Below are 20,264 nucleotides of genomic sequence, written 5' to 3'. Positions count from 1 at the left end.
AGGAGCAGGCCACCTCCTAAGCTGAGCGGCGCATGCTCATAAGGCTTGCACCGCCTCCTTACGCTTTCGACCAATCCGAACCCCGCCTCTGCACTCAGGCCGCGATCATTCGTGCTGACAGCCAATGGTCAGGGAATATGGAAGCTCCGCCCACAAGCCGTTGTGTGTTTGCTTTTCCGCCTGGCACTGCGCTGCTGGGAGTGGTGGTGTCCAGGCGCAGACATGGAGCACGCTGCGGCGCCCCGGCCGCCCGGAGGAGGCACGGAAAGCCCAACAGTGCCAGCGGCTGCGGGCCAGGGAGGTACGCGGGGCGAAGGTGGGCTGAGGTTTCGAAGCCCGGGCCGGGCAGTTCGTGTCTGCTGCCTCGCGGGAGGCCGAGGGTTGGGGCTGACGCCTCTGTTCCTGGGTGTGTGTCGCAGGAGCCCTGGTGGAGCGCACCGCCACCCCCGGCGGCCTGGCTCTCGTGAGCCCTTACCACACCCACCGGGTCGGAGACCCCGCGGACCTCGTGGCGCTCGCCGAGCAGGTGCAGAAGGTGAGGAGGCGCGTCCCGCCCCGGGAACTGACCCATCTTCGCTTTCGACTCGGACCTCGCACTGTTTCACTGGCTCTTGGCTAGTGTGGAAGTTACTCTTCCATTTCACACATACATGAAGAGGATCACTCTCAATTTTTTTTTTTTTCCGAGGTAGAGTCTCACTCTGGTCCAGGCTGACCTGGAATTAACTCTGTCATCTCAGGGTGGCATGAACTCATGGCCATCCTCCTACCTCTGCCTCCCGAGTGCTGGGATTAAAGGCGTGTGCCACGACGCCCGGCTCCACTCAAATTCTTTAACGATGCTTTGTGCACTTGTTATATGCTGCTCCCTCTTGCAGGATCTTTTATCTGTACCCAAGATCTTGTAGAACAACTTCAACTTTTTTTTCTTTTAATTTTGAGGGAGAGTTTCGCCTTGGCTGTATAGCTCAGGCTGGCTTAGAACTAACTCAGCCTCCAGATGTACAGACGTATACTATCACATCTAGCGAATTTCAACCTTTTTTTGGGGGGGGGGTGGATTTTGGAGGTAGGGTCTTGCTCTAGCCCAGACTGACCTGGAATTCACTATGAAGTCTCAGGCTGACCTTGAACTCTTGGCAGTTCTCCTACCTCTGCCTCCCGAATGCATTTCAGTATCTTAGGAGGGCAAGGACTCGGTTTTGTCCTGTTTTCATTCACTGGACATATTCCTAAGTTCATATTTATTTATGAGAGAAAGGGGTTGGAGAGTAAGTATGGGCGTGTAAGGGCCTGCTGCCACTGCAAACGAACTTCAGACACATGGGCCACTTTGTGCTTCTGGCTTTATGTGGATATTGGGAAATGGAATCTGGGCTGGCAGCCTTTGTAAGCAAGAATCTTTTAACTGCTGAACCATCTCTCCAAGCCCCCTAAGCTCATAGTTTTGACATTGATTATTAAAACAGGTAAAATAATGAAGAAGCTCAAAATGATGGGAGAAACATTGGAAGTTTTGGACACATTAGCTTCAGACAAATTAATTCTCTCTGGACCTCATTGTCTTATTTGTAAATTGAAGTAGGAGTGCTCCTAGGTCTAAGTGAGAAAACCAAGATCCTTCTTACCAAGATGTCCTTTTCAGTACACCAGAGGATGCTTTACAGCTCTGTATTCTTCTAATTTTTAAATTTCATTTTATTTATTTGTTAGATGTATATGGAGAGAATGGGCACGCCAGGGTCTCTAGCCACTGCAAACAAACTCCAGATGCTTGCGCCACCATGTGCATCTGACACAGTGAATCTTGATACGTATTTGAAGAATTGAACCTGGGTCCTTAGGTTTCACTGCGAGTACTTTAACCTCAAGGCCATCTCTCCAGCCCCCCTTTTTCTAATTTTTTAAAGATTTATTTATTTTATTAATATCACCCCTGCATTCTTGTACACACTATCAGATTTACCCTTAGCCATATCCAAAAGTCTTTCTTTTGCTCAAAAAGTTAATGATTAATGTCCTCAAATCCCTCACATAACCATCTCTACTGTTTCATTTAAGAAAAATTCAAAAGCTTGGGAAAGCTTTTAATTAAAAACCCAGTGCCTTCTCTCTCTCTCTCTTTTTTAAGAGTGGTGGGTGCAAAGTAGAACTTTTATGGATTTGGAGAATATCATGTGTCTGTTTCATCAGATCATTTGTTGGGGGTGGGGGAGGGGAAGTTGTCAAGGTCAAAATCTAGGGCAAACAACATTTGGTTGTGTCCTGAGTGGCCATCATGTTTATTATAATGCCTGAATAAAATATACTGCATTTTGGGAACTTAATGTGAAATATAACATATATCAGTAATTCTTAAATATATTGATTAAATGTTGAATTTGGTTTTGAAATATTGGATTGAATAAAATATATAATCAGTTAATTTTGCCCATTGTTTTAATATGTTGTTTATGTATTTGAGAGAGAGGGAGGGAGAGACACACAGAGAAAGAATGAATGGGCACATCAGGGCCTCCAGCCACTGCAAACCAACTCCAGATACAGGTGCTACCTTGTGTATCTGGCTCATGTGGGTACTGGGGAATTGAGTCCTTAGGCTTCACTAGCAAGTGCCTTAACCACTAAACCATCTCCAGCCCCATTTTGCCTATTTTTCTTTTTCTTTCTTTAGCCCCGTTTTGCCTATTTTTCCCTCCCTCCCTCCCTCCCTCCCTCTCTCCCTCCCTCCCTCCCTCCCTTCCTTCCTTCCTTCCTTCTTTTTTTTTCCCCCATTGAGGTAGGGTCTCACTCTGTTCCAGGCTGACCTGGAATTCACAGTGTAGTCTTAGGGTGGCCTTGAACTCGTGGTGATCCTCCTACCTCTGCCTCCCAAGTGTTGGGATTAAAAGCGTGTATACCACCACGCCCAGCTTTTTTCAGTTTTTTGAGGTAGGCTCTCTCTCTAGCCCAGGCTGACCTGGAATTCACTATGTAGTTTCAGGGTGGCCTTGAACTCACGGCAGTCTTCCTACCTCTGCCTCCCGATTGCTGGGATTAAAGGCGTGCACCACCATGCCTGGCTTGCCTATTTTTGCTTTCAGTGTGACTATTAGAAAACTTAAAATTTCATGTGTCTTTTTTTTCTTTCAAGACAGACTCTCACTGTGTAGCCCAGAGTGGCCTCAAAATTGAGACCCTCGTGCTTAAAGCTTCTAAGTACAGGGATAATGGGCATGCCCTACCACACCAGGATAGAGGAGGGACTTAGTCCTGTATTTGCCAACGCACTGAGTGCCCAGCATGTCTGACACAGTGAATCTTGATACGTATTTGAGGAACAGATAAATGATTGACACCATTTTCTTTTCACTTATAACACTGGCTTATATTTCTACTGTAGTATTCCTCAACTAGGCTGGAGAGATGGCTTAGTGGTGAAGCCTAAAGACCCCGGTTCGAGGCTGGATTCCCCAGGACCCACATAAGGCAGATGCACAAGGGGTTGCATGTGTCTGGAGTTCGTTTGCAGTGGCTGGAGGCCCTGGTGCGCCCATATTCATATATTCTCTCTCTCTCTCTCTGTCACTCAAATGAATAAATAAAAATAAACAAAAATTAAAAAAATTCCTCAACTAATTAGCAAATTCTTTAATACTTCTTAGCTCAAGTTCAAGTTTAATCTTATTTTTTTTCTTAGACTGATTGCTGCCAGTAGTTATTTATTTGCAAGCAAAGAGAGGAAACTGGTGAGCCAGAGCCTCTAACCACTGCAAACAAACTCTAGACTCATATGCCACTTTGTGCATCTGGCTTTAAGTGTATTTTAGGGAATTGAATCCTGGGCCATCAGGCTTTGCAAGCAAGTGTGTTTATTCCTCCATTCCTTAAATCATTTTTTTAAATTTAGCTATTTATTTGAGAGAGAGAAAGAGGCATCTAGCCACTGCACATGAACTCCACATGCATGAGTCACTTTGTACATCTGGCTTACATAGGGATTGGGGAAATGAGCCTGGGTCCTTAAGCTTCTCAGGCAAATGCCTTAACTGCTAATCCATCTGTTTAGCCCTTTAATCAATTTTGAAAGTAAGCTGGGAGTTTTGATGTCTGAGTGACAGCCCTTTCCAGCATATGAACTGACTCCTAGTCTCTGTAAGATTTACTTTTCAGTTGTATTATTTGGCACATGACAAGCAGCCTTGTGTGTATATCAGAACTTTGTAGTCTCTGTTTAGCAAAGGACTATGGCTATGCTCTGTAGGCTGGCCTTGAACTTCTGACCTTCAGCAATGTTCCTGCCTCAGCCTCACAAGTATGAGAGATTATTACCTGTGTGCCACTGTATCTGGCTTCACAATGTAGTATTTTAAAATACATCTTATTTTAAAGTATTTTTATTTATTTGTAGGCAGAGAGGGGTGAGGGAGAGACAGAGGATGGGCACACCATGGCCTCCAGCTGTTGCAAATAAACTCCAGATGCATGTGCTGCTGTACATCTGGCTTTATGTGGGTACTGAAGAATCAAACACAGGTCGTCAGACTTTGCAAGCACACACCTTAGCCATTGAGCCATCTCTCCAGCCCTAAAATACATTTTATGTTATTTTATTTATTTTTGATTTTTCGAGGTAGGGTCTCATTCTGGTCCAGGCTGACCTGGAATTAATTATTCAGGGTGGCTTCGAACTCAACGGTGATCCTCTTATCTCTGCCTTCTGAGTGTTGGGATTAAAGGTATGTGCCACCATGCATGGCTTAAAATACATTTTAAATGTCAGGAATGCAGACATAAGTCAAAATTTACTTATTTTTTTGAGGTAGGGTCTTGTTCTAGGTCAGGTTGACCTGGAATACACTATGTAGTTGTAGGGTGACCTTGAACTCATGGCAGTACTCCTACCTCTGCCTCCTGAGTGTTGGGATTAAAGGCGTGTGCCACCATGCCCAACTTTTTAGAAATTTTTATTTTTTTTTGATTTGCAAGCAGAGACAGAAGAGAGAGAGAGAGAGAGAATGGGCATTTCAGGACCTCCAGCTGCTGCAGATGGGCTCCAGAGGCATGTACCACTTTGTGCATCTGGCCTTACATGGGTACTGTGGAATTGAATTCGGGTCATTAGGCTCTGCAAGCAGGCGCCTTAACTGCTGATCCATCTCTCCAGCCCCCAGATTAATTTATTTGCATGTGACATGTGTGTATGTATGTTTGTATGTAAGTATGTATGTGGGTGCACGAAGGCCTCTTACCACTGCAAACAAATGCCAGATGCTTGTGCCAACACTTTTTTTTTCCTGGTAGGGTCTTGCTGGAATTTGCTATGTAGTCTCATGGTGGCCTTGAACTCATGGTGATCCTCCTACCTCTGCCTCTCGAGTGCTAGGATTAAAGGCATATGCCACCATGCCTAGCCCAAGTTAAAAAAAAAAAAAAACCCAAAACTTTATTTGCAAGCAGAGAGACAATGAGAATGGGAGTGCCAGAGCCTCTAGCCACTTTAAACAAACTCCAGATACTTGCACCACTTTGTACATCTGTTTTTATGTGGGTACTGGGCAATTGAACCTGGGTTGTTTGGCTTTGTAAGCAAACACCTTAACTGCTGAGCCATCTCTCCAGTCCCCAAGTTAAACTTTTAAGTAGGGATGACATAGGTAATCCACATGATGTCATGGTCTGATTAGCAGATACATACAGAGCCTTGCATTGCCAGATGGTAAGAGCCATTTCAGGCTGGAGAGGTGGTTCAGCGGTTAAAGAGCCACATCACAGTTTTGGTTTTCATTTGTGTAAAGCCCATCCCTTATTTAAGAAAAGTTTAAACATGAGGAAACAAGTGGACTGGTTGTGTCGGTGCACACCTGTATCCTAGCACTCGGGAAGTAGAAGCAGGAGGTTTGCAAGTTTGAGGCCAGCCTGGGTTCCACAGTGAAAAAGCCAAATGGGAGATGTAAGACCAGCAAAGTGTGGGAGCTGAATTATGCAGAGAGCAAGGGTAATGATGGATTAGATGGAGGGGAGGGCACACTTACTCTATTTGATGGCAAGAGCCAGAGGGGTAATAGGACCAAGGAAGCTGAGTGTGACTAAAGTGGAAAGCAGTGGCTGTAGACAAAGACCATTTAGTTCGGTATGTGGAGTCACATCAGGTGGGCTTCTCATAACTAGTGCGATTTGAGCTGGGCCTTTGGGCCTGTGGGAATTTACACAATAGAGTGGAAAGAATGCTTTTGGCAAAGCACAGATGTCGACATAACTCTTCCCACTGGGATCTAAGTGAGAACATGAAAGAAGCCTCTTGCTTTTTCACTCCAGACTTGGACTTTCTTTCACCTGTAGGCTGATGAATTCATCCGAGCAAATGCTTCCAACAAGCTGACGGTCATAGCTGAGCAAATCCAGCATTTGCAAGAACAAGCTAGGAAGGTAAGAAAGTTGCAGGATGCAGGCCAGTTCAATTTAGACTAGCTTTCCTTCTTGTTTAGTTCAGGGGATTGGATGAACTTGCTTGTAATCATTGTAAGATATTCTCAGTATCTTCTAGATGTGCAGAAGTTTTGAGAAACATGGAAGGGGTATGTTTAAGAGGTTACACTAGTCCATGTTGTGTCGCTGTGCTGAAATGTCTGACATAGGCTAACATTTTAAGCAGTTTTACCTGGCTCACAGTGGTAGAGGTTTAAGGGCATGGTGCTGGCATGGCTGAGCCCTGGGAAAGAGTCCTCTTGGTCACCTGTAGTCATGGCAAGACATATGGGGAGGAGAGTCCACATCTCCAAATAGGAAGCCAGAGATTCAGATGTTAGACCCAGGCTTTTAAAACAACACACTCTCCCGCCTTCCTTCACTCTTCCTCTCTCAAAGCTCCCTTCAGACCAGTATTTCCTTCCTCTAGGCTCTCTTCTTCCATTAGCTCTTGTATCACCACACTAATGACCAGGTTCCCAGTATATGAAACTTTAGGGGGCAAATGACATCGAGACCATGGCAGATGTTAAGTGTAGGTTGGTTATTTTATTTATTTACTTATCTCGAGGTAGGGTCTCTCACTCTAGCCCAGGCTGACCTGGAACTCACTCTGTAGTCCCAGTTGGATTTGAACTCACAGTGATCCTTCTACCTCAGCCTCCTGAGCATTGGAACTAAACGCATGCTGGGATATTCTATTTAATTTAATTTATTTATTTTTGGTTTTTCAAGGTGGGGTCTTGCTCTAATCTAGACTGACCTGGAATTCACTGTTTAGCCACAGGGTGGCCTTGAATTCAAAGTGATCCACCTATCTCTGCCTCCCAAGTGCTGGGATTAAAGCCGTGTGCCACCACTCCTGGCTTCATTTATTTATTTATTTTTAAAAATTTTTTTTGTTGTTTTATTTATTTTAGAGTGACAGAGAGAAAGAGGCAGAGATAGAGAGAATGGGCACGCCAGGGCTTCCAGCCACTGCAAACGAACTCCAGATGCGTGCGCCCCCTTGTGCATCTGGCTAAAGTGGGTCCTGGGGAATCGAGCCTCGAACCAGGGTCCTTAGGCTTCACAGGCAAGCACTTAACCGCTAAGCCATCTCTCCAGTCCTAATTTGTTTATTTATTTATTTTTATTTTTTGGTTTTTCAAGGTAGGGTCTCACTCTAGCTCAGGCTGACCTGGAATTCACTTTGTATTCTCAGGGTGGCCTTGAATTTACGGCAATCCTCCTACCTCTGCCTCCCGAGTGCTGGGATTAAAGGTGTGCACCACCACGCCCGGCCAGCCCTAATTTATTTATTTTTTAACAAGGAGAAAGTTCAGTGTGGTAAAGCCATTTATGGGGGAAATTTTTTTTAATTGTATTTACTTATTTATTTACAAGCAGAGAGAGATAAATAGAGGTAGATAGGTAAGGGGCACACCAGGCCCTCTAGACACTGCAGAAGAACTTCCAGATGCATGTGCCACTTTGTGCATCTGGCATTATGTGGGTACTAGGGAATCAAACCCTCATTGTTAGGCTTTGGAGACAAGTGCCTTAACTGCTGAGCCATCTCTGCAGCCCCCATTTTTTTTAAATAAAAAAAATACTTAAAAAAAGAAACAAACCAAGGAATAGAGCCAGGCATGGTGGCTCATGCCTTTAATTCCAGCCCGTGGGAGGCAGAGGTAGTAGGATCGCTGTGAGTTCAAGGCCACCCTGAGACTGCATAGTGAATTCAAGGTCAGCCTGAGCTAGAGTGAAAGCCTACCTTGAAAATCCAAATAAATAAATAAATGAGCCAGGTGTGGTGGCATGTACCTTTAATCCTAGCACTCAGGAGGGCAGAGGTAGGTGGATCACTATGAGTTCAAGGCCACCCTGAGACTACATAGTGGATTCCAGGTTAGTCTGGGCTAGAGTTGAGACCCTGCCTTGAAAAACAAAACAACAACAAAAAACCCCCAAGCCCCCCCAAAACCAAGAATACACCTAACACAGAAAAAGAGCATCACTTCTTGGTCTTTTGGATACAATCAGATGTAGTACACAGAAAAAGAGGAAAGAAACTTAATCACTCAATGCCAAGAATACTTAACATTTAAAAATATAATTTTTTAAATACTTTTAAAATGTGTTTTTATTATATTTGAGAGAGAGAGAGAGAGAGAAAGACAGAGAAAAAGAGTATGGGTACACCAGAGCCTCCTGTCACTATAAACGAATTCTAGATGCATGGGATATTTTCAGCATCTGGCTTTACATGGATACTGGGGAATCAAACCCAGGCCATCAAGCCTTGCAAAGAAGTACCTTTTAACTGCTGAGCCATCATCATTCTAGCCCTAAAACATATTCTTTTAGTGGCATTTTTTTCTTTCCAGCTTGTATTTCTTCACAATCATTTGGGTCCTGTAGTGATTCATTAGATCCCAAGGATTGCAAGTTGTCAGATTCTGGCTAGGATGGTGTCTGAGTATGAATGCCTTGTATTTCTCGACCTTCATTTCTTACACGTGTGTGGGGTTTGTAGGTACTGGAAGAAGCTCGTAGAGATGCCGACTTGCACCACGTACCTTGTAATATGGTGAAAAAACCTGGCAACATTTACTATCTTTATAGACGGGAGAGTGGTCAGCAGTACTTTTCTATTATTTCTCCAGAGGTAAGAGCATTCATTCATTCCTTTTGTTTGTTTGTTTTTCAAGGTAGGGTTTCACTCGCCCAGGCTGACCTAGAATTCACTATGTATTCTCAGGGTGGCCTCAAACAGCGATCCTCCTACCTCTGTCTCCCAAGTGCTGGGACTAAAGGCATGTGCCACTATGCCTGGCTCATTCATTCTTTGCCCAAGAATTTCTTCAAGCCTTTGAGATCTTCTTGGCTTGTATGACGGAAAATGTACACATGCAGATTGGTCAGTAGTTTCCTAGAAAACCAGGAGTAGAATGAGCCCAGCTGTAAAAATATATATGCTTGAATGATTGCTTGAAAAATACATGTGCTTGAATGAGTCATTATCTCTGGTGAGAGGGATCTGATATGTTACATCACTTCCAAGAATGGAACTGACTAGTCTGAAGTGAAAAGCCAAAACAGAAATTTATGGGCTAAGTATAACTGTTTATAGCCTATCCTGATGAGGATCTACTCCTTTGACTTTTCTAGGAATGGGGAACAAGTTGTCCACATGACTTCCTTGGTGCCTACAAGCTACAGCATGACTTGTCCTGGACCCCATATGAGGACATTGAGAAGAGAGATGCTAACATCAGCATTATGGACAAGCTCCTAAGCCAGCCAATGTCCCTGCCCCCGTGCACTGAGCCCACCTTGCAGGGACTGACTCACTGAGCATGGACTCTGACCAGCAGCCCTCATGACATGGCCTGACTGCCACCTCCTTGTTGCCTCCATTCTCCACTTGATGGGTCGGTCTTGAGAACTGAGGACATGCTGGTGAATCAGAACTTCTTGGGAGGAAACTGTTGAATATAAATGCTGTTGGTTTTTTTGCTCTCAGTTGGGGTGGTAGGAAATCTTGCACTCCCTTGGGGATCATCTTGGGGGCACAGGTGCCCAGCCAGTCAATTTCAGAGGATTGGCTAGTACTTTCAACATGCCCACCTGTTCTTCCCTTAAGCCAAAGCATGAGAGAGAAAATTCCCTTTTCCATAGAAAGATGGTAGCTCATTTTCCAGAAGGAACAGTCTTGTCTTTTATTTCAGGATGGGGTTGAAGTTGTCTTATAGGTGGTACCATGCCAACTTCAGATTCATCCAGAAACCCCAATGTTGGCTAATGGAGAATGATTTTAAAAAAGACCAACTTGGTGTGGCTGGGTAAGAGTGTGATCCCTGAGTGTCTATACCACTGGGGAGGGTTGCCTTTGTGCCCTTTCTGTCCAGTGAGAGTCTAGAGGGTCTGAAGCCAGGTTTGGAGCATCACCTTGAAACTCAGGTTTAAGAATTGGAAGAAGAATGGGCTGGAGAGATGGCTTAGCGGTTAAGCGCTTGCCTGTGAAGCCTAAGGACCCCAGTTCGAGGCTCGGTTCTCCAGGTCCCATGTTAGCCAGATGCACGAGGGGGCGCACGCGTCTGGAGTTCGTTTGCAGAGGCTGGAAGCCCTGGCGCGCCCATTCTTTCTCTCTCCCTCTTATCTGTATTTCTCTCTGTGTCTGTTGCTCTCAAATAAATAAATAAATAAAAATTTATTAAAAAAAAAAAAAGGAAGAAGAAGCCGGGTATGGTGGTGCATGCCTTTAATCCCAGCACTCAGGAGGCAGAGGTAGGAGGACCGCCACGAGTTCGAGGCCACCCTGAGGCTACATTGTGAATTACAGGTCAACCTGAGCTAGAGTAAGACCCTACCTCAAAAAAACAAAACAAAACAAAAAATTGAAAGAAGGACTGGAGGAATGGCTTAGTGGTTAAGGTGCCTGCAAAGCCTAAGGACCCAGGTTTGATTCCCCAGTACCCACATAAAGCTAGATGCACAAAGTGGCTCATACATCTGGAGTTCGTTTGCAGTGGCTGGAGGCCCTGGCATGCCCATTCTCTCTCTCAAATAAATAAACTATATAAAAGAATTGGAAGAAGTCCAGCTGTGGTGGTGCCCTCTAATCCCAGAACTGAGGAGGCCAAGGGAAGAGGATTGCTATGAACTCAAGGCCACCTGAGGCACAGAATGAGTTTCAGGTTAGCCTGAACTAGAGCAAAATCTTGCCTTAATAACAACAACAACAAAAAAAAAAAAACAAACAAAACAACTGGAAGAAGAAAAGTGAATTGGAAGAGATGTAGAGGGCTGCTGGTGACTTGTCACCTTCCTAAGAAGGAAGGTGTGAACTCAGCCCTGCAGCAATATAGGCCATTTAGTGGTGACTTCAACATTCTGTGGACAAGGGCTGAGGAGATGGCTAGCAGTTACAGGCACTTGTTTGATGGCCTGGGTTCAGTTCCCCAGTACCGGCATACAACCAGATGCACAAAGTGACACATGCACCTGGATTTGTTTGTAGTGGGAAGAGGCTCTGATGCATCCAAACTCTCTTCCTCTCCATCAATTTTTCAAATAAGTATAATGGAAAATTATATATATATATTTGCATAATTATATAAATTATATATAATTTTTTTGAGATAGGTTCTCACTTTAGCCTAGGCTGACCTGGAACTCACTTTGTAGTCCAGGTTGGTTTTCTTCTTTTTTTTTTTGGTATCCATTTTTAAAAAAAATATTTTAATTTGCCAGGTATGGTGGCACATGTCTTTAATCCCAGCACTTGGGAGGCAGAAGTAGGAGGATCACTGTGAGTTCAAGGCCACCCTGAGATTGCATAGTAAATTCCAGGTCAGTGTGGGCTAGAGTGAGGGGGAGAGAGAGGGACAGAGGATGTCAGGGCCTTCAGCCACTGCAAACAAACTCCAGATACTTGCACCACTTTTTACATGTGGCTTACATGAATACTGGGGAATTGAACTTGGGTCCTTAGGCTTCACAGGCAAGCGTCTTAACCACTAAGCCATCTCTCCAGCCCTTAAATATCCATCCATCCATCTATCCTTCCTTCTTTCCCTCCTTCTCTCCTCCATCCTTCCTTTATTCCCAGGCTGGTTTCCAGCTCACAGCAATCCTTCTACCTCTGCCTCCCAAGTGCTGGGATTAAAGGCATGTACCACTACACCCAGTTTATAATTAAAAAAAAAAAAGATAATGTGGAAGACTGAATGAGGCAGAAAGTACAAAACAAGGAAAACAATTGACCTGTTTTTCTCAAGTTTTGAGTTACATCAGATTTAATTGTTTTTTATTTATTTTTTTGTTAGTTTTGTTTTTCCACGTAGGCTCTTGCTCTAGCCCAGGCTAACCTGGAATTCTTTTTTTTAAAATTTTTTGTTTATTTTTATTTATTTATTTGAGAGCAACAGAGAGAAAGGGGGAGAGAGAGAGAGAAAGAGAGAGAGAATGGGTGCGTCAGGGTCTCCAGTCACTAAACAAACTCCAGACGTGTGCGCCCCGTGGGTTCTGGGGAATTGAGCCTCGAACCGGGATCCTTAGGCTTCACAGGCAAGTGCTTAACCGCTAAGCCATCTCTCCAGCCCTGGAATTCTTGTTTATTATTTTGAAACAAGGTTTCATTATTTTGAAACAGGGTTTCTCTAACCAAGGGTGACCTGGAACTTACTATGGCCTGGCCTGGGGTTTGACATGGCAGTCGTCCTGCCCCCAGCCTTCTGTGCCGTGATTATAATATGAGCCACCACACCTCAGATTGAAAGTCATCTTTTTTTTTTTTTTTAATTTTTATTTATTTATTTGAGAGCGACAGACAGAAAGACAGATAGAGGGAGAGAGAGAGAATGGGCACGCCAGGGCTTCCAGCCTCTGCAAACGAACTCCAGACGCGTGCGCCCCCTTGTGCATCTGGCTAACGTGGGACCTGGGGAACTGAGCCTCGAACCGGGGTCCTTAGGCTTCACAGGCAAGCACTTAATGGCTAAGCCATCTGTCCAGCCTGAAAGTCATCTTTTTCTTTTGGTTTTTCGAAGTGCGGTCTCACTCTAGCCTAGGCTGATCTGAGTTCCCTATGTAGTTTCAGGCTGGCCTTGAACTCACAGTGATCCTCCAACCTCGGCCTCCTGAGTGCTGGGATTAAAGGCATACGCCACCATGCCCAGCTTAAAGTTTCTTTTTTAATATTTTATTTATTTGAGAGAGAGAGGCAGATAGAGAGAATGGGTAGACCAGGGCCTTTAGCCACTGCAAACAAGCTTCAGATACATGCACCTCCTTGTGTATCTGGCTTACATGTGTCCTGGGGAATTGAACCAGGGTTCGCAGGGAAATGCCTTAACCACTAAGCCATTTCACCAGCCCTCCCTCAGTTTCTTTCTTTTTTCTTTTTGGTTTTTCAAGGTAGGGTTTCATGCTAGCTCAGGCTGACCTGTGTAGTCTCAGGGTGGCCTCAAATTCATGGTGTTCCTCCTGCCTCTGCCTCCCAAGTGCTCGGATTAAAGGCGTGCGCCACCACGCCTGGCCCTCCCTCAGTTTCTTGACACATGAATCTCTAACGTGAAACTCCCTTCATCATAGCAGAAAGCATGGGAGGCTGCTGGAGTGGTGGAGTTCCATCTTACATAGTTGGGTCACAGAAGTGAAAGCACCTTAGCTGCATCCTGTTGCTCAGAAGCAAGACCCTGGGCCAACCCCCACTTAGAGGAAGGACTTACACAGAGCTTGAATACTAGAAGGTAGGGTCATTGAGCAGACCTAGGATCTCTCTGCCACCGTGCTTACTTGAGAAAGAAAGCTCATTCCTGGGTAGCAGGCAGTATTACAGAGTGATTTAGTGTGGTGGTAAAGTTAGAGATTTGGACTTGACTGTCAACCTTGACACAGTAACCTTCCAGCTGCATTCCTTGTTTCCCCTCTGGCTTAGCCGTTAAGGCGCTTGCCTGCAAAGCTAATGACACAGGTTTGATTCCCCAGGACCCACATGAAGGCAGATGGACAAAGTGGATCATGCATCTGGAGTTTGTTTACAGCGGCTGGAGTCCCTGCCAGGGCCATTCTTTCCCTTCTTTTTAACTGTTTCCAAATAAATAAAAGTAATTTTAAAATAAAAACCTATGGCCTGTCACAAGTACTTTTTTCTTTTAGAGCTACAAGATGGCATGTCTTCACAATGGATAGCATCTGATTGGATGAAGCATAGCATTTTAAGTATAATAGAATGTCATCTTGTTGACTAATAAAATGTAAGGGAGAAGAAATTATACACATAGTGCTTGAATTTCTGGCTTGAATGTATTGATCCATTCACAAAATAAGGGTAAGAAAGGCATTGCTGATATTGTCCATAACAGTGATCTATCTATATTTGCTTCGGTTGTCTACCTTGCTGGCCCTTCTCAGGCTCACTGGATGTAATGGTTAACTGTAGCTCCCTTCTTCATCCCAGGGATCTGGGGTGATGCCTTGCTATGTACTTGCCTTCTCAAGTTGTTACTAGTAAGTCCCTTAAACATTTAACAGTCCTGGAGTTGTAGGTAGAAAGATGATAATGCCTAGTGAAGTTTTATGCTGCTAAGTGTGCTCTTGATCTAATCTTCGTGTATGCCACTGTCTTTGAGGTGTGTGTTCCTGTTGCATGTGCTCTGGTTCTGAAGGTGACCTGTGGTTATACAGATTGCAAGTGGTAGAGGTCAGATTAAAGCACAGGCGAGGCGTGGTGGCGCATGCCTTTAATCCCAGCACTCAGGTGGTAAAGGTAGGAGGATCGCCATGAGTTGGAGGCCACCCTGAGACTACAGAGTGAGTTCCAGGTCAGCCTGTGCCAGAATGAGACCCTACCCTTGAAAAACCAAAAAACCAACCAACCAAACAAAAAACCCACAATCCTACCAGGTGTGATGGTGCACACCTTTAATCCCAGCACTCGGGAGGTAAAGGTAGGAGGACCACTGTGAGTTCGAGGCCACCCAGAGACTACATAGTGAATTCCAGGTCAGCCTGGGCTAGAGTGACACCTTACCTTGAAAAATAAATAAATAAATAAACAAATAAACGTAAAGGTCTTAAGACGGTTTAATTCATCCTGTATACAATTCCCAGGCATCCATATGTTGGAAGTATACTTCTGTAACCCCAGTCCTATCAGCAGTATAGACCACAGAATTGTTGGTCAGTCAGTCTGATTGAAAACAGCAGCTCCTGTTTCAGTGAGAGGCTCCATCTCAAGGAAACAAGCAGAGGAAGAACAAGAGGAAGGAAACATCATGTTCTCCTCTGACCTCTGTTCTCACACACACACACACACACACACACACACACACACACACACACACACAATACAATACAAAAGTGATAGAAAGCTGGGTGTAGCTTGGTGGAGTGCTTGCCTTGCCTGTAGAAAGCCGTGCATTCCACAAACATACGGAAAACTGGGTGTGGTGATACATGACTGTAATCCCAGCACTTGGAAGACTGAGGCAAGAGAAAGGATGGGAGTTGCAGGCCAGCCTCTATGACATGGCAAGAGACTATCTAAAAACAATAGCAATGAGAGCGAGATGAGAATGAGAGCACTGTGGTCTGGCTCAGGTCACAGCAACATGACCACACGCACCAAGGAGGTCAACACCAAGGTGGGCATCGTCAGTAAGTACATGGAAAATGGTGAAGAAAATTGAAATCGGCCAGCATGTCAAGTACACTTGCTCCTTCTGTGGCAAAACCAAGATGAAGAGACAGGGCTGTGGGCATCTGACACCGGTTCCTGCAGAACAACAGTGACTGGTGGGTCCTGGACCTAACATGACTTCTGCTGACACAGTCCAGGCTGCGGTCAGAAGACTGAAGGCCAAGTAGAAGCACTGCCATTTGAGACATTCCTAACCTGTAATAAATGAGGTTAGTTTATGTAGCAACAGAAAAAAAAATGATGAGAATGAGATATTGTATGGGCCTTTAGTGATGCATGCAGAGGAGTTATACTGAGGCTGGAGAAATAACTTCCCTGACACTACACTACTCAAACAGCCTGTGTCTCTGCCACGAAGACCTATGAGCACGGGGTGGGGAGATAGCTCAGTGGTTAAAGGTCCTTGCCTACAAATTCTGTCAATAGCATCCATGTAAAGCTGTTAAGTGATGCAGGTTAGCCTGGGCTAGAGCGAAACCCTACCTCAAAAAACAAAACAAGATTGAGATGGGGAAGTAATATGACGGAGAATGGAATTTCAAAGGGGAAAGTGTCAGGGGGAAGGGAGGGAATTACCATGGGATTTTTTTTTATAATCATGGAAAATGTTAATAAAAATTTAAAAATTAAAAAAACAAAACAAAACAAATGAACACAAAACCCCCAAGAAACCAAAACAACAAACAGAAAAACTAAAAACTTTAAGGGAGAAGGGGAGAAGAAGGAAGGAAACTGTGTGCAGAAGGCATCTGTCTTCTCTTGAGGGGTTGCAGCTTGGAAGGACTACAGGTGGCTTCTGTTGTCATAAGCAGGTCGGGTCACTCCCTATTTGATTGCAGTATTCATTTAGATTTGGAATATTATCATAGCTGGTTCTCTCTCTCACTGAACCTGTTCTGTATCATGGCCCTGTTCTGGAGTCAAGCTGCCTGCATCTCTAGTGTGGAGTAATGCAGAAGCTTCCAGGCTTGCCTAAGCCTCCTTCCTTCAGTGTGTCCACAGAGATTGCCAGCTGCATCTTTTAACACCTTTCGCAAGAGTTTCTCAAAATCCAGACTTGTTGCCAAGGTTCTGTGTGGTCTACCACTCAGTGCTCACTGTCTCTGCTATGCCAACCATGATGTTCATCCCACATGCCAAGCCTTTTCTTGCAGAAGGAGCCTTACATGTGCTGTCCCTTCTGTTTAGACTGTTGCCCCAGAGATCTTTGCATGGTTTGTGTCTTTGTTCAGCTATGACTTCGGGTTCACCGTATGTACTGTCCTCACTCCAGAATAATTCTTTTAGAAATCATTTTGGGAGAGAGAGAGAGAGAGAGTGTGTTTGGGAAAAACAGGGCCTCTTGCCACTGCAAAGAAACTCCAGATGGATGAGTGTCTGGCTTTACATGGGTACTGAATTGAATCTGGACCTTCAGGCTTTGCAAGCAAGTACCTTTATCCTCAGCCGTCTCTCTAGCCCCAGTTGACTTCTGATCCCACTTTGCTTTATGTAGCATCTGCCACTACCAACATGATTCATTTCTCACTTCCTCCCATACTTAAGTGTAAATTCTAGGAGCACATAAACTTTTGTGTACTTCTATGTCTCCAGCACCTGAAGTAGTGCCTGAACACGTTAGACACCATAGTAGTGAAGTGGTGTGTGGACAGACGCCTGCAGCTCTGCATTCCAGTCCACCAGTGCCGTTCATAGAGACAGACCATGTGCCAGTCATGTGCATAAATAAAGTTTGCCAAGCCAGGCGTGGTGGCGCACGCCTTTAATCCCAGCACTCGGGAGGCAGAGGTAGGAGGATTGCCATGAGTTTGAGGCCACCCTGAGACTCCATAGTGAATTCCAGTTCAGCCTGGGCTAGAGTGGGACCCTACCTCAAAACAAAACAAAACAAAACAAAACAAAACAAAACAAAACAAAAGTTTGCCAGAAGCCATAGTCAAAGGGTGGAAACATAGTCAAAGGGTGAGTTAGTTTAAGGATGGCTCAGTAGATGAAGCACTTGCTGGGCAAATGTGAGGACCAGAGTCTGGATGTGAGCAGCACAGCCTGCCTGTAATCCCAGTGCACTGGTGAGATCCCTGGTCAAGTTGGTTCACTAGACTAGCCAAATCATCAAGCTCTGGGTTCAAGTGAGAGATCTTACCTCAGTAAGTAAAGTGAAGAATGATCAAGAAAGAGGCCTGAGGCCTCCACATGCACCTACACGCAACTGTAAAAATATGAACATACATGCACATCACATGGAAAAGAACTTTAATAATGTCTTTTTCGTTTTTCAAGAACTCCAGACGCATGTGCCACCATGTGTCCCTGGCTTATTTGGGTTCTGGGGAGTCGAACCTGGGTCCTTAGTTTTCGCAGGCAAGCACCTTAACTGCTAAGCCACATTTCTCTAGCCCAAATTTACATGTCTTGAGCTAACAAACGCTGGTGTGTATTTTACACTTAAAGTACATCTCAGTTCAAACTAGTTTCCAGTACTCCACTGCCACGTGGCTAGCGGCTGCCACAGAAGTGAATGGGAAGAAGTGGGAAACTTGGCAGGGGAGGGTCTTTCTCAGCTACTGCTGCTTCCTTGCCCTTCCCTAAAGGAAACTAGGAATATCCTGCTTTGTGGATGTATGATTTTCCTGTAGCTTAAGAAATCATGGTGGTGAATAAACTTTTACTCTGTGCTAAATACTTGGTATAATCTTCAATCCTCACAGTAATCCTGTTTCACAGATAAGAAAGGGGTTCAGGGGCTGGGGAGATGGCTCAGTGGTTAAAGGTGCTTGCTTACAACCCCTGCAAGTTCGATTCTCTAGTACCCATGTGAAGCCAGGTGCAAAATGACACATGTGTCTGTGCTCCCAATAATGACTGTTCCATTGGGAGGTGGAGCCATAATCCAAAGCTCATGGGCCAGCTAGACTGTTGTTTGTTTGTAGCAGCTAAAGACCCTGTCTCAAAGAAGGTGGCGCCAAGGCCCAAGGACCATTGTGGAAGAGGTGGCAGAAAGAATGTAAGAACTAAAGGAAGGGGAGTAGTGTTTACAATACTGTCTTTCAAGCACAGAGTGGCTTTGATAGTCATGACCTCACAATGGCTGACATTACCTATACAAGATCTGCATAATAGGAGAAAAAAAGTGATGACATCAAAATAGAAGAGAAACTAATTGGAGAGAAGAAGGGATTCTGTTGCTGGGCTTGGTGGTGCCTGCCTTTAATTCCAGCACTCAGGAGGCAGAGTATAGGAGGATTGCTGTGAGCTTGAGGCCAGCCTGAGACTACACAGTGAATTCCAGATCAGCCTGGGCTAGAGTGAAACTACTTGGAAGAAAAAAAAAAGGGGGGGTTGGTTCTGTAGACGGGAGACTTGGGAGGGAGAAAGTAGGGGTAGTGAAAGGGTATTATGGTGTATTGTCTATACTTAGGGAGATGTGAATCAGGTTTTATTATTATTATTATTATTATTATTATTATTATTATTATTATTTTGAGGTAGGGTCTCACTCTAGCTCAGGCTGACCTGTCACTATGTATTCTCAGGGTAGCCTCCAACTCATGGCGATCCTCCTATCTCTGCCTCCCGAGTGCTGGGATTAAAGGTATGAGCCACCATGCCCAGCTTTTTTTTTTTTTTCTTTTTTTAAGGTGGAAGAAGAGCAAAGGCTTCTCAAAGTTACCCTCTGACCTCCACACATGTGTCGTAGCACACACACATATATCCATCCACATGCATGTACACATACAAACATAATTTTTTTAAAAAAGTTGAGAAAAAGTAATGTTACTTGGTCAAATTTGCATCTTTGGAGCTGTAGGGATAACTCAGAGGTCAAAGTGCTTACCTACAAAGCATAACAACTGGGTTCGATTCCCACTCACATAAAGCCAGATGTACAAAGTGGTGCATGTATCTGGAGTTCATGCCCATTTTCTCTGTCTCTGCTTTCAAATAAATAGATAAAAAAAAATTAAAAAAAAAAAAAAAGAGCAGGCATGGTGGCACATGCCTTTAGTCCCTAGTACTTAGGAGTCTGAGGTGGGGAATCACTGTGAGCTTCCAGGCCAGCTGGGACTACAAAGTGGGCTCCAGTCAGCCTAGACTAGCATGAGACCCTATATCAAACACACACAAACACAAATAAAACGAGGGCTACTGAGATGGTCCAGTGGTTAAGGCACTTGCCTGCAAAGCCTAAGGATCAGAGTTTGATTCCCCAGTACCCACCTAAAGCCAGATACAAAAGGTGGCACATGCATCTGGACTTGGTTTGCAGTGGCTGGAGGTCCTGGAGCACCCATTTTCTCTTTCTGTGTGCCTGTTTCTCTTTCTCAAAAAAAAAAAAAAAAAAAAGAAAAGAAAAGAAAATTAAAAACAGGCTGGAGAGACAGCTTAGTAGTTAAGGCACTTGCTGGCAAACCCAAAGGACCCAGGTTCTATTCTCCAGTACCCATGAAAAGCCAGATGCACAAGGTGGCAAATGCCTCTGAAATTCATTTGCAGTGGCAAAGAGGCCCTGGGCGCCCATTCCCTCTATCTGCCTCTGCCTTTCTCTCCCTTGCTTAAATAAATAAACACACACACACACACACACACACACACACACAGAGAGAGAGAGAGAGAGAGAGAGAGAGAG

The 20,264-nt window shown here is 44.6% G+C and overlaps 1 protein-coding gene across 3 annotated transcripts; it reads left to right on the top strand.

Annotated features, from left to right (window-relative positions):
• The first annotated feature begins 21 nt into the window (after positions 1-21).
• C5H1orf50 (chromosome 5 C1orf50 homolog) lies at positions 22-10,531 on the top strand. Of its 3 annotated transcripts, none has more exons than XM_004670457.2 (5): positions 151-301; positions 420-535; positions 6,322-6,408; positions 8,966-9,097; positions 9,601-10,531. In XM_004670457.2, the coding sequence occupies exons 1-5, from the start codon at positions 223-225 to the stop codon at positions 9,784-9,786; spliced, it is 600 nt and encodes a 199-aa protein (XP_004670514.2). In that variant the 5' UTR covers positions 151-222; the 3' UTR covers positions 9,787-10,531. The 3 variants fall into 3 exon arrangements, with proteins under 3 accessions (XP_045004849.1, XP_004670514.2, XP_045004848.1); XM_045148913.1 differs by having other exon boundaries at positions 197-316; XM_045148914.1 differs by lacking the exon at positions 420-535 and having other exon boundaries at positions 22-301.
• Positions 10,532-20,264: the final 9,733 nt, after the last annotated feature.

Source organism: Jaculus jaculus, chromosome 5 (assembly GCF_020740685.1).
Source record: "Jaculus jaculus isolate mJacJac1 chromosome 5, mJacJac1.mat.Y.cur, whole genome shotgun sequence".
In the NCBI taxonomy this organism is placed as follows: Eukaryota; Metazoa; Chordata; class Mammalia; order Rodentia; family Dipodidae; genus Jaculus; species Jaculus jaculus.
Note: the sequence above shows the minus strand (reverse complement) of the source record. Positions and strands in the feature narration are given on the sequence as shown.